Genomic DNA, 13,037 nt, shown 5'->3' on the forward strand with positions numbered 1-13,037 from the left:
GTGTGAATGACAAGTCAGGACTGGTGCCTGGTGGCCCCATGCTAACAACCACGTCCCGGACACACACACACACACACACACACACACACACACACACACACGCCCTAATGAGACTCGGGGTGCCTCAATTTTGCAGCGTCAGGACTGGTGCCTGGTGCCGCTGTTCAAACAACCACTTCCCGGGACGCACGCACACACACACACACACACACACACACACACACACACACGACGCCCTAATGAGACTCAGGATGTCTCAATCTTGCAACCTCAGGACTGGTGCCGCTGTGCAAACAACCACATCCCGGGACACGCGCGCACACACACACACACACACACACACACACACACACACACACACGCACACACGCACAGCCCTCGGCGGGCTGCGGGATGTGCAGGCGCGGCGGTGGCAGGTGCAACGGGCCGCGCGGCGCGGGGCGGAGCGGGCGCCCCCGTGGGAACGCGTCCCCGGAGCCGCGGGCGCTCGCGGACCCCTGGCGGCCCCCGCCCCCGCCCGCGGCGCGCAGGCCCCGCCCCTCCGCGGCGGCCCGCGGTGACCTCGGCCTCGGCGCGGGCGGCGGCGGGGCCCGCAGGCGGCCATGGCGGCGGGCGCGGGGGCCAGGCCGGCGCCGCGCGGCCTCCGGGCGCTGTGGGAGCCGCTGGGCGCGGCGCAGCTGCGGCGGCTGCGGGAGCACCGCTACCGCGCGGCGGGCGTGTCGCTGCTCGAGCCGCCGCTGCAGCTCTACTGGACCTGGCTGCTCCGCTGGGTGCCGCTCTCGCTGGCCCCCAACTCCATCACGCTGCTGGGCCTGCTCGTCAACCTGCTCACCACGCTCGTGCTCGTCTCCTACTGCCCCACGGCCACCGAGGAGGTAAGGGCCCGCGCGCCCGCTCCTAACCGTCCCCGGGGGGCCCGCCCCCCGCCCCCGCACGCTGCCCCCAACGCCCCCCGCCCCGCGCCGCGCCGAGCAGCCCGGCCCCGGGCAGGGCCACTGCCGCCCGGTCCCTGCAGACGCCTGCACGCACGGGCTGGACACCACCCCGGGCCCCGGGCCGCCCGCGGCGTGTCAAGGTCACCGCCCCTGTCCCGTGGCCACCCCAGCTCTCGAAGCGGCCCGGGGGCTGCCCGCGCCTCTGCCTCCCGGCCCCGCGACCCTCCACCCCCGCGCTGGACAAGCCCCGGGCGCTCTCTGGACCCTGGGAATCGTTCCTTTCCCTGAGGGGGCGGCGGGGTGGCCCCAGGATGACCCGATGACAGAGAAGTCAGTCCCCTGGCAGGGCTGCTCCCTCTTCGCCGCTTTGACTGTGCTCCTGGCAAAGGCAGGCGTGCGGGAGGGGAATGATGGTTTCTCTGCACCCTCCCCGGGTCGGGTGCAGCCTCCGCGCCCGCTGCTTTTTAGTAGCTGGGAGCCTTTGGCTCCTGTCCAATCAGCGGTAGGAAGGGTAAAGAACGCGCACTGGGGTGATACTTCTCTGTGGCATGTCGAGTAACCGCACGAGCAAATGCAATGGTTTAAAGGAAGGTTGCTTGGCTCGCCCTTGGTGCTAGAAGACAGAGTGAAGGAAAGACAGCTAGTGTTTGTACGTGTGTGTGTGTTTGCGGGGGAGGGGTGGAGAAGCAAGGGGGAGGCAGGGGTGTGTGTAAGGGTCAAAGTACATGGGTGGTGTTAAGGGATGACAGGGCTAAATATCCAAACCAGAGTCAACAACAACACTGAAACCACGACCCCCAAATTTCAATAACCGAACTTAAAAAGGTGCCTCTCAAGGTGGCAGGCAGGCAGGGGTGGAGGGGTAAAGGGGCTTGGGACAGGGAAGCTGGGAATGCTGGTGGCGGGATGGCTGCTGGAACATTGTAGGTGTAAAACCCAACTCTCAATGACTTTGCAAATCACGGTGCTTTGATAAAATTGAGGGGAGAAAAAGTGAGGAGGTGTAAGGTGTGTTCCCTACCCACTTTAGAACACACTGGGAAACTATTTCATTGCCCCATCTGTGACACTGCTTTTGCCCTTTGCCCTGCAAGTAATGAGATGCCACTATACTCATAATTGTGGGGGACTAAGGTGAGTGAGGTTGACAGGGAGTAGTGCAATGGAAAATAGCATGCGTGTCCTCTGTGCATATCACTGTATCACTGTCATCCCGATGTTCATCGATTTGCTCAAGTGGGCACCAGTAACGTCTCCATTCATCCCAGCCCTGAGATTTTAGCAACCTCTCCTTACTCGTCTTTTCCAATGATTGGAGGCTCTTTCAGCTTCAGGGGAATGAGACCTGTTATTGTTACTGTATTTGGCAGATCGAATACCCCATGGGGAACTTGCCAGGCTCTTCTGTGTGGGAGGGATACTCTCGGAAGCTTGTCCCTCTCTGTGTATATACTAGGAAAAATATAATTATGGCGCTCATTCTCTGTAGACAGACTTGAATCTGAAGTGACAGAGGAGCATCTCTTTGGGCTTTTTCACCAGGCTTGGCAGTCATTCTAAAGGTGAAAATTGCAAAAGATCAGGACAATGAACTTAAAATAGATAGCCTTTGTGAATTTCAAGCGTGAAGTGTGTGTTCCTAATTCAAGGAATCTGCTGAAAGGAATCAAAACATTTGGTAAGCCCATCAAAATTCAATCTAGATCAAAAAAATTTTTTAAAAAATCCAGGATGCCAATTTGCATAGTCCCAGCAGCAAGTTGAAAATGTCAGCCCCTACCACCTTAGGTCCTAGCACAAATGAAAGGATGGGATAGCATGAGTCCCATCAACCAAGATTATTCTGAGATCTTTCTCACCACCAGAAAAGTTGCCGAGGTAATTCGTGATGAGCACTGCTTTAAAGAGACAGGTGGCACATGGTGGGAAATGTAGTCACGCATTCACCCTTTCAACCAGGGCTTGGACTTGCAGGGGTGCCCAGATAAACCATCATCACAGCATAAAGCGAGCCAGAATTCTCATCCCGCCATAGCAGATGGAGGTGACAGTGGTGAGACCGTCTCTCCAGAGGAAGCAGAGAATGTCTAAGACTGGAGGAGTGATGATGGTTTAAGCCTTGCCTGTGGTCATGGAAGAAACGCCAGTAGTGGTGGGAAGTGACAGTCTTCACCTAGAAGGTGTTACAAGAACATTTTGATAAGATTGTTCCAGGTCCTTTTGATTTTGTTGAAGTGTTTTGTTGGAAAACTATACAGAGAAACTTTATAAATCGCCACATTTCTTGAAAATTATTTAAAAACCTGTCGCTAAAGTCTAATACAGAAGTGAGAAGAATTGATATTCCAGTTTTACTACATTTGATAATCTTTTAAGAATTGGTATTCCAGTTTTACTACATTTGATAACCTTTTACTTCAGGGTTTTATGCAGAGCAAAGGGATTAATGCAACAGAAAGGCTGTAGTTCCTAATCATTTTCAACTATTGACAAGGGATAGATAGTGTATGGATTTTTTTAAATAGAGAAAATAATCATTTATATTTTTTTTGTATTGCCAGAAGTTTACAGTTTGAAATGACTCAGTATTTTGTTATGCTCTAGTGGAGTTCACTTAATCACACTGAAAACACCTTTAGGCAAGAAAGCAAGGATATTTAATTATTTAATGTCTAGAGGGACAGAAACTAGGCTATCACCTGAAGTCGTGGCCCAGACCATCGGTATAGAGAGCCTTATACAGGAAGATTTGGAGGAACATATCACAGCTCTGGAACAAAGAGGAGAAAAGCAAAAGAAGGGAGTTATTGGACTGGCTGCTTTGTAACAATTCACTGAGGTACATGAGATGGGAGTGTGACACAACATGGACTTGCTCAAGGCCGGGAGGACCCTTGTTGCTGGGAATCTTTGTGGTGGATACATTCTGTTTCAGGTTCCGAGTACACATTACTTTGCTAATTGTTTAGGTGGCCCTGTTCCCTGTTCCTCTTCTCACATAGGAAAAAGGTTGGCCTGGGTCCTTCTTTTCTTTCTTCTTATTTTATTTTATTTTTTTCAGTTTTGGGGTCACAGCAGACCGTGCTCAGGAGTTCCTCCTGGCTCTGTGCTCAAGGATCACTCCTGGTGGGGATCGAACACAGGTTGGCCGCATGCAAAGCGAGCACCCAGCCCACTGTAGTATCTCCCTACCTTCTGGATTTTTCTGTTCTGTTCTGAATCGTAACTTAAAATTTCTGACCCATTCCTCTCTACCCAAACCATAAAACAGGTGGCTCAGAAGTCCTGCCTCTCATGGGGGCTGGAGTGATAGCACAGCGGGTAGGGCATTTACCTTGCATGCAGTCGACCCGGGTTCGATTCCCAGCATCCATTATGGTCCCCTGAGCACCGCCAGGAGTGATTCCTGAGTGCATGAGCCAGGGTGTGACCCAAAAAGAAAAAAAAAAAAAAGGAGTCCTGCCTCTTAGTTACCTGCTTGGAAACCTGTTTATGCTCCTAACGTTCCCACTGCACTCCCACGGGGGTGATTTAGGTCAATGGTGCATCCGGAGAAAACATTCCCTAAGCAAAAAGTAACTCTATTAGTGACTATAGATAAAAATTTGCTATTTGGGGGCTGAAGCGATAGGACAGGGGGTAGGGCATTTGCCTTGCATGCAGCTGACTAGGGTTCGATTCCCAGCATCCCATATGGTCCCCTGAGCACCTCCAGGAGAAATTCCTGAGTGCATACGCCAGGAGTATAGCTGAGTGTGACCCCAAAAGAAAAAAAAAATCTGCAATTTTGACTCTTCCCATCTCAGTTAAATGACTCTGTAGTTTGTAAATATGGTTGTATTAATGTTGACGTGACTATCATTTTGTTAAATAAAAAAAAAGGTTTCAGTGTATCATTTCATATTTTATTTAAGACAGCTTATGGTTAACATTTGGGGTGAATCATATTGTCTTACTTCTCAGAGAATATAAATTTTATGAGATGCTCTTTTAAAATGTTTTACCCTAGTTGAAAATACAAATAAATACAAATAAATCTACATTTGTTAAATGTAAAGTCTAAATTTTTAAAATATACTCATTAAATCATGTTTGCTATATGAATGGTCACGCAAGAAGCTGAATAAACACATATTTTCACAATAAAAATATTGTGTTAGTCTGGAGAGATCGTACAGAGGTTGCCTTGCATGGAGCAGACCCAGGTTTGATCCCCTGACACAGCATATGGTTTCCCCAGGCCTTGCCAGGAGTGATCCCAGAGCACAAAGCATAGGGCTAGGACTAAGCCCTGAGCACTACTGGGTATGGCCCCAAACTGTAGACACACATACATACACATGTATATAGTATAAACATATATATACATAGATATATATATACACATATGCATATACGTATGTATGTATATATACATGCACATACAAATATATATTTATGTATGGTTTGGGGCCATAGTGGGACTCGCTCTTTCTCTCTTTCTATATATATGTATATATGTACATATGTGTATGCATGTTTATATATGTTTAACTACACATTTAATAGTTAATATAGTTATTGTTTTATATTTATACATATTTATAAATATTTAGTATATTTATAAATATATATATAGAGAGAGAGAGAGAACAAGTATTGGAACTGGAAAGACAACTCAATGAGCCGAGAGTCCACTTGTGGGTGGTCCTACATATGGTCCTCTAAGAACTTTCAGAGCCTCTGAGCATGTTGGATGTGGCCTGAAAAGAAATGAGTGGGAAAAAGGTGAAACACAGATGGGGTTAGGTAGCTCCCTTCTCTCAGGACGAATTAAAACGCACAGTGAAACACAGTGAGATGAGCACAAGTGTAGGAAGGGAAATCCCGGGGTCTGGTACGGCTGAGCCCCACCACAGAAAGACCCGGTGTCTGTTTTCTCTGTGTAAAAGAGAAAACCAACGCTTGCCAGCCTCGTTTCACAAGGAGTCAGTGAGGAGTAAATGCAGAATGTAGAAAATCATCATTTGCTCACATGTTAAAACTTACTACTGTTGGGACAGGAGAGACAATACAGCAGACACAGAGTTTGCCTTCCATGTGGACAACCTTTATGTGATCCTCTGGTAGGATCCCTCGAGTAGCACCAGGAGTGATCCCTGAGTGCAGAGCCGGGATCAAGCCCTGAGCAACACCTGGTTGACTACCCCCACCAACCCCATTCTTTAAAATTTCCTGAAAACGCATTACAATTTAGTCTGTTCTTTGCAGAAGGGAAAACACACAACAGTGCTTCTCAGTGACTACTCATGCATCAGTGCTCAGGACCCATTCTCTGTGGTACTTGGGGGGGCCATGTGGTACCAGAGATCAAACACTGGCATCTCACATGCAAAAAAAATGGGCTCCTGCCCATTGTGCCATCTCCCCTGCCCAACTTAGGTTTTTTTTTTTTTTTAATATCTATTTGGTTTTGTTTTTGGTTTTAGGTTCTCACCCAGTAGTGGCTGGGAACTACTTCCAACTCAGTTCTCATCTTGTCTTGGCAGTGGCTGGAGTACCATACCGTGCTGGGTGTCAAATCTAGGCTTCTCATATTTAATGCATGAGCTCCAGCCTTTTGTCCCATCTCCCTAGCCCAAGTAGTTTTTATGGGGTCTGAATTTGCCACCAGTATCTGGGCATTCTAGCATGTGGCCATTAATTTTGAGCTCTTCACTATCAGTATTATCCTGAGAACCATTTGCTGAGCGTGTACAAAGAGCAAAGCATGTATATAAGTGCAGGAGCTAATCAACTGAGACCTACTGGAGAAGGTAAAATTATGATCAATTAGTTGTAAATTATGGTCAGTTTAGGCTCCATCTCACAAATTTTTTCAAGGTTGGGTTGGGCATGGAGGCAGTTAAGATCACAAGAGAAGGTTTGTGCCAGTTCTTTGAAAATATCAAAAGACCCTCCATGAAGATTTTTGTTGCAGCTTCTTGCTCCTTTGGCTCAGCAATCCTCAGAGAACAGTGTATTCAAGGGGACTTTCCCTCACCTAGTGACCAGGGTCCTCACAGGTGGCTCAGTTTTGAAGATAAGGCCAACAAGGGTGGCCTGTGTTCCCTGGCAGGTAGAAGCTGAGCTCTGTAGAGCCAAAGTGACACCCTGTGGAAGGAAATGACCTTGTACTAAAAGGAATACGAGGGACCAGAATGATAGTCCAGCAGGGAGGAAGTTTGCCTTGCACACGCCCGACCCAGGTTCGATCCCTGGCATCCCCTATAGTCGCCCGAGAACTGCCAGGAGTAATTCCTGAGTGCAGAGCCAGGAATAACCCTTGAGCATCACCAGGTGTGACCCACCCTAAAAAAGCAAAAAAAAAAAACCCAGAAAATAAAACAAAATGAGTATGGAGTCCCAGCCCCGGGAGTGGAGGGAGCAAGGATAGGGCCAGGACGGGGAGCACAGTGCCTGGCTGTCCCTTGCAGTACCAGCCCCATCCTGGGGGGACCTCCTCGGTCACACCCACCCTAGTCCCAGCCCTGTCACATCAGTGTCTCCTCCCACTTCCTGCAGGGAAGGCTGGAGCATCTGTCCTGCGGCTTCCAGTGGCGTGTGACTTCCCACGCCTAGATCCCAAGACGTGGCCCCCTCTGCCTTTGGGACTCTGGTCCCGCTGTGAGTGAAGTGTGGCCACGGCGCCCTAGACACACAATTACAGCCTGCCCTGGGCCGGGCCGTACTGCTGAGTGCTTGGTCTGTGTGACATTCCAGAACAGATGTGAACGCAGTGGCTACAACTGACGTGGGCAAGAGGTCTGGCCCCCGGGGGTCCCTTTGTGCCCCTCCAGTTTCCTTCCACTTGTTTCCAACAGGAACCCCAGTATGTACCAAAGGGCGTTTCAAAGGGGAGAGGGCCAGAGAGATGGCACAGGGGTGAAGATGCTTGCCTTGCATGCACCCGGCCCTGGTTTCGTCCCCAGCACCCAAGGTCTCCCGAGCACTGCCAGGCGCACTGCCACGTCCTCAGGCCCAGACGCCAAACATTACCAGGCCTCCTGAGCACTGCTTGGGAGCCCCCGTTCCCCACCCAAATCATAAAATTTAAGAAGGGGCGGGGTAGCTCAGGGAGAGAATACATGTTTTCAGTATGTATAGGAGAGCCTGTGTGTGATTGCCAGCTCCCAAAAAAAGGGGGTAGGGGAGAAACACTGCTTACATCAAATAAATTGAGAAAGGAGGCTCCTCTGCAGCACAGCCCGTGGAGGCAGCGAGGAAGCCGCAGGAGCGGCTAGCGTGTGCCTGGCCAGGGTCCAGGGTCCAGGGTCCCTGCGCTGCTGGTCACTGACTTCTTTCCTGAAAGGGCGTGCTCACGCACAGGTAGGGAAGAGAGCTGATACTCAGCATCAGCTAGATATTCAGCTAGATATGAATGCTTGATGTGCCCTCTTTTTTTTAAGTTTTTTTAATTGAATCACTTATGATAAGAGTCAGAAGAGTCTAAGAGTCATTAGAGTCTATCCTAAGAGACAGACCCTTATGAAGCTGTTCATGATTAGGTTTCAGTCATACAGTGTTCCGACACCCATAGCTTCACCAGTGTACATTTCCCAGCACCAGTGTCCCACTTTACCTCCCCCACCCCTCCCTTCCCCCCAGATCACTTCTCTGTCTGTGTGTCTGTCTCTGTCTCTCTGTCTCTGTCTCTCTGTCTCTGTCTCTGTCTCTCTCCCTCTCTTTTCTTTCTCTCTCCTCCCCCATCCTTTGGGCATTGCGGTTTGCAATACTGTTACTGACAGGTTATCCTGTATATCTCTTTACCTACTTTAAACACTCAGTTCTTGTCCAGCGTCATCGTTTCCAACTATTTTTGTCATTCTGGTCCCTATCTTACCTGGTTCTGTCATACTGGTTCTCTATCTTACCTACCTGCCCTCTGCCCCACACACACTTTGGTTGATTCCAACCATTGACCAGTCCTCCTATCCATTTCCCATGGCCATGAGTATTAGTCTTCTACTATATGTGTGTGTATATACATATATATGCATACATATATATGTATATACCACAAATAACAAGTCTCACAATGGAGACGTTACTGGTGCCCGCTCGAGCAAATCGATGAGCAACGGGATGACAGTGACAGTGACCACAAACAAGTGCAGTCATTCTATACTGTCCCTCTCCTTCTGACTCATTTCACTCAGCCTGATACTCTTCATGCCCGTTCATTTAGAGGAAAATTTCAAGACTTCATTTTTCCCAGCAGCTGCATAGTACTGCACTGTGTGGATGTGCTGTCGTTTCCTACCTGGTCATCTGTTCTCGGGCCCTGGGCTGTTTCCGGATTCTGAGTATGGCGAATAGTGCCGCAACGAACACAGGAGTGCAGATGGTGTTTCTGCTGTGTGTGTGAGTGCCCTCTTGAACCCAGAGTCTCTCTTTCTTCTTTTTTGGAGTTGGCGGGGAGGCAGTGATGGGGTGGATGTGAGCTCCCAGGTGGTGCTCAGGAGACCCCTGGGGTTCCACTGCTGATCCTCCCCTCTTGGGCCAAAGACTCAGTGAAAGGGCCGAGGGTGTAGCGGGGCACTGACCCTGTAGCACTCAGGCATCCACCCTAACTGCTGTGCTCCCCTCCCTCCTCCAGAGCTATGTTTTACAAGAACAGTTGCCCTCGGGGCTCGTCCGGGTCTCTGGGTGTTTAACTTCCTTCCCAGAGCGTTGGACGAAGGTTGGTATTCCTGGAGACGGAGCATCCAAGGGCTGAGTGCCTGTGTGCACGTCTGCGTGCAGGAGGCCAGACTCCATCCCGACATGTCCCCGCACAGAGCCTGGAGAAGCCTCAGAGCATGGCCAGGGGTGACCCCACACCCTGATCTTCTTTCCCCCACAGCCAAAAAATAATTGTCAGTCAGAGAAAGAAGAAAGGCAGTTATCACTTAAGAGTCATGATTTAACTTTCAGTTGTTAATAATTATTGCCACAGGAAACGGGTTCCCTATAATTTACATTATTGTGTCATGTTTGTTATGATTAAGAATGTAAGTTAGTATGATGATAAAGTTAAATTGAATGATTTTTTTTTGTCTTAGTTACCCATGATTTACAATTTTATAACCCGCTGCTGTAGGTACTGTGCTCTCTGGTGGGGGATGCGGTATTTGTGCATGAAATTCTGTCTCCAGTCGGGTTATTGAAGATACATCAAGATTCAGTCTCACGAATAGTTTGACCTGTGTTTTTCTCAATATGACTTATGGATTGGGGTCTAGTATCAAGGCACGAGAACAGAATTAAACAAAAAGCAAAAATGAAAAGAAAACTTCCGTGATCTGTCATTTCTGCATCTGGTTGTGTTGATTGATCTTACCTCTAGTTGTCGATCATCTTCGACGACTACTTTGAATTTGTATTTTTGATAGTATGCAAATACTACAAATTTTACTTTTTTTAAATATTCCTTTTAAGTGCTGTACTGTGTGTTGCTTACAACTGTTACCTATAATAAAATAGATCCTTTTGAGGATGGATTTTAATTTGGGGGCATTCTTCAGAGAGGCATATGAGACTAATTTTTTTTTAATTTATTCTTTTATTGAATCACCATGTGGAAAGTTACAAAACTTTCAGGTTTAAGTATGAGACTAATTTTTCTCCACTATTGAGGCAGTGTGTCTCACAAAACTCTACCCGTGCCGGATCTCAGTGTGGGCTTTAAAAACTGTGAGGCAGGGTCAATGGTGTAGCTCAGCAGGAGGGCACCTGCCATCTGTGTGAGGCCCTGGCTTCATCCCTGATACCACACATACAATCACTCATATGAAAAGGACAAAGAGTCACTGGCTGGGGAGATGATTTAAAGGCCTAGAGCTCCTGTTCTGCGTTTCTGTTTTCATTTAGGCCTCAGCCAGACCTCCTGAGGGGCTGCCCTGGCTCTCTGCTCTGTGCTCTAGTTAGTTCCTGGTGTTGCTTGGTACCAAGCAGTGCTGGGGATCAAACCTCAGGCATCCAGCATGTGTTCCAACCCTTTTGGCGGGGGCTCCTGTTTGCCATGTGAGGCCTTCCTGGCACTGCTGATGGCAAAAATACCACCAAGGGGTGCTCCCAAGAATCGCTATGTAACAGAGAGAGAGAGAGAGAGAGAGAGTGTGTGTGTGTGTGTGAGAGAGAGAGAGAGAGACAGAGAGAGAGACAGAGAGAGAGATTTTTGCTATCTCCCCCTTCTTGAACTCTACATATTTTCTCAACACATCAGGAGTTTGGGCTGCCTGCTATTTGATTTTAAGTTTGGGGTCCCGAGCAGATCTCAGGAGGCGCGGGGACCCTCCCAGAGATTCTCATCCAGTTGGGCCGATGGCTGAATGCAAGGCCTGAGGACGCGATGTTGCTTGAGTCCCGCAGTGCCGAGGATACTCAGGGCCATGCCCAGGGATGCCCTGGTAACCTTGTCGTGTAGGGAATGAAACAGGGACCGGCCACCTGCAAGGCAAGTAAAAGCCTTGAGGGCCTGGAGAGACAGTCCAGGGGCTAAGGCCCTTTCCTTGCAGGTGGCCGGTCCCTGTTTCATTCCTGGCAGTTACTCAGAGTAATCTCAAGTATGAGGCCATGGATGAACAGTGTGTTGAGGGAGCTGTGGACTAAGACAGAGTCCAAACCCTAACCTGGGCTGTCGTTGAACCTTGTGCTTCTCACAGTACGGCCTTCTGCAGCTCTCGTCCTGCTGGAGTCCCCAGCTCAGTCTCACTAACAGCTTTTCACATTTACTTTTATTTTCAGGCTCCATACTGGACATACCTTTTATGTGCCCTGGGACTCTTTATCTACCAGTCACTGGATGCGATTGATGGGAAACAAGCCAGAAGATTAAATTCTTGTTCTCCTTTAGGGGAACTCTTTGACCATGGTTGTGATTCTCTTTCTACAGGTAAAATAATGGAGGCGTCCCTCCCTCCCTCCCTCCCTCCCTCCCTCCCTCCCTCCCTCCCTCCCTCCTTCCTTCCTTCCTTCCTTCCTCCCTCCCTCCCTCCCTCCCTCCTTCCTTCCTTCCTTCCTTCCTTCCTTCCTTCCTTCCTTCCTTCCTTCCTTCCTTCCTTCCTTCCTTCCTTCCTTCCTTCCTTCCTTCCTCCCACCCTCCCTCCCTCCCTCCCTTCCTCCTTTTTTTTAATGATGGCTTCAAAACTAAATGTGGGGCCAGGAATTTAGCTCAGCAGTAGAGTAAATGCATCACATGCATGAAACCTTGGTTCATCCTTCAGCACAAGAACAAAATAAAAATAAACTCACGTGTGGCTGGGGATAGGGCTCAGCAGAAAAACATGTTCCTTCCATACACAAGGCCCTGGGTTCAATTCCTGGCACCTAAAATCCATTAGTTTTAATGAAATGAAGTTTAGAGTGGATGGATGTTTGAACAGGTGTCCCTTCATTTGGGAATAATTTTGTACAATGCACTTTAAAGTGTGAGGCATATTCAGGGCTGGAGAATGTGCTTGGCATGTAGGCGGCCAGGGTTGACTCTTGGGCATCCCATGGTCTTCTGAGCATTGGTGGGAGCAACCCCTGAATACTGAGCTGTGAGCAGCCTGTGGGAACTCCCCAGGGTGCCCCTCCAATTTTTTTTTTTTGCTTTTTGGGTCACACCCAGCGATCCTCAGGGGTTGCACCTGGCTCTGCACTCAAGAATCACTCCTAGCAGTGCTTGGAGGACCATATGGGATGCCAGGGATCGAACCTGGGTTGGGCGTGTGCAAGGCAAATGCCCTACCTGCTGTCCTATTACTCTAGCCCTCCCCCCCCAATATTTTTTAAAGGAGATGTTCAGGAATTGCTTTTGCTTTGTGTACTTTAATGTCCGGCAGAGCCTTGAAAGCTCTCTGAGGCATATTCAATATGCCAAATACAGTAACAATGATGGGTCTCGTTCCCCTGACCCTGAAAGAGCCTCCAATGTGGCACCGCTGGGAAGAATGAGTAAAGAGAGGTTCTAAAATCTCAGGGCTAGGACGAATGGGTTACTGGCGCCCGCTCAAGAAAATTGATGGTCAACGGGATGACAGTGACTTTACTGTCAATATTATAACCCTTAAAACTCTGATTTTGGGGTCTCGTTTTTGTTTGGGGGGCATACCCAGC

General features: G+C 49.0%; 1 protein-coding gene across 2 annotated transcripts in view; it reads left to right on the forward strand.

The window, feature by feature from the left end:
• The first annotated feature begins 590 nt into the window (after positions 1-590).
• The window catches only part of CHPT1 (choline phosphotransferase 1), a 34,875-nt gene continuing 22,428 nt past the window's right edge, over positions 591-13,037 (forward strand). For both annotated transcript variants that reach the window (XR_008626946.1, XM_055118209.1), the window contains exons 1-2: positions 591-875; positions 11,682-11,829. Coding sequence is in view for 1 of the 2 variants with exons in the window: in XM_055118209.1 (XP_054974184.1) it covers positions 603-875; positions 11,682-11,829 (421 nt within the window). In the remaining variant the exon portion in view is untranslated. The remainder of the gene's footprint in view (positions 876-11,681; positions 11,830-13,037) is intronic.

The sequence above is a fragment of the Sorex araneus genome, chromosome 10 (genome assembly GCF_027595985.1).
Source record: "Sorex araneus isolate mSorAra2 chromosome 10, mSorAra2.pri, whole genome shotgun sequence".
NCBI lineage: Eukaryota > Metazoa > Chordata > Mammalia > Eulipotyphla > Soricidae > Sorex > Sorex araneus.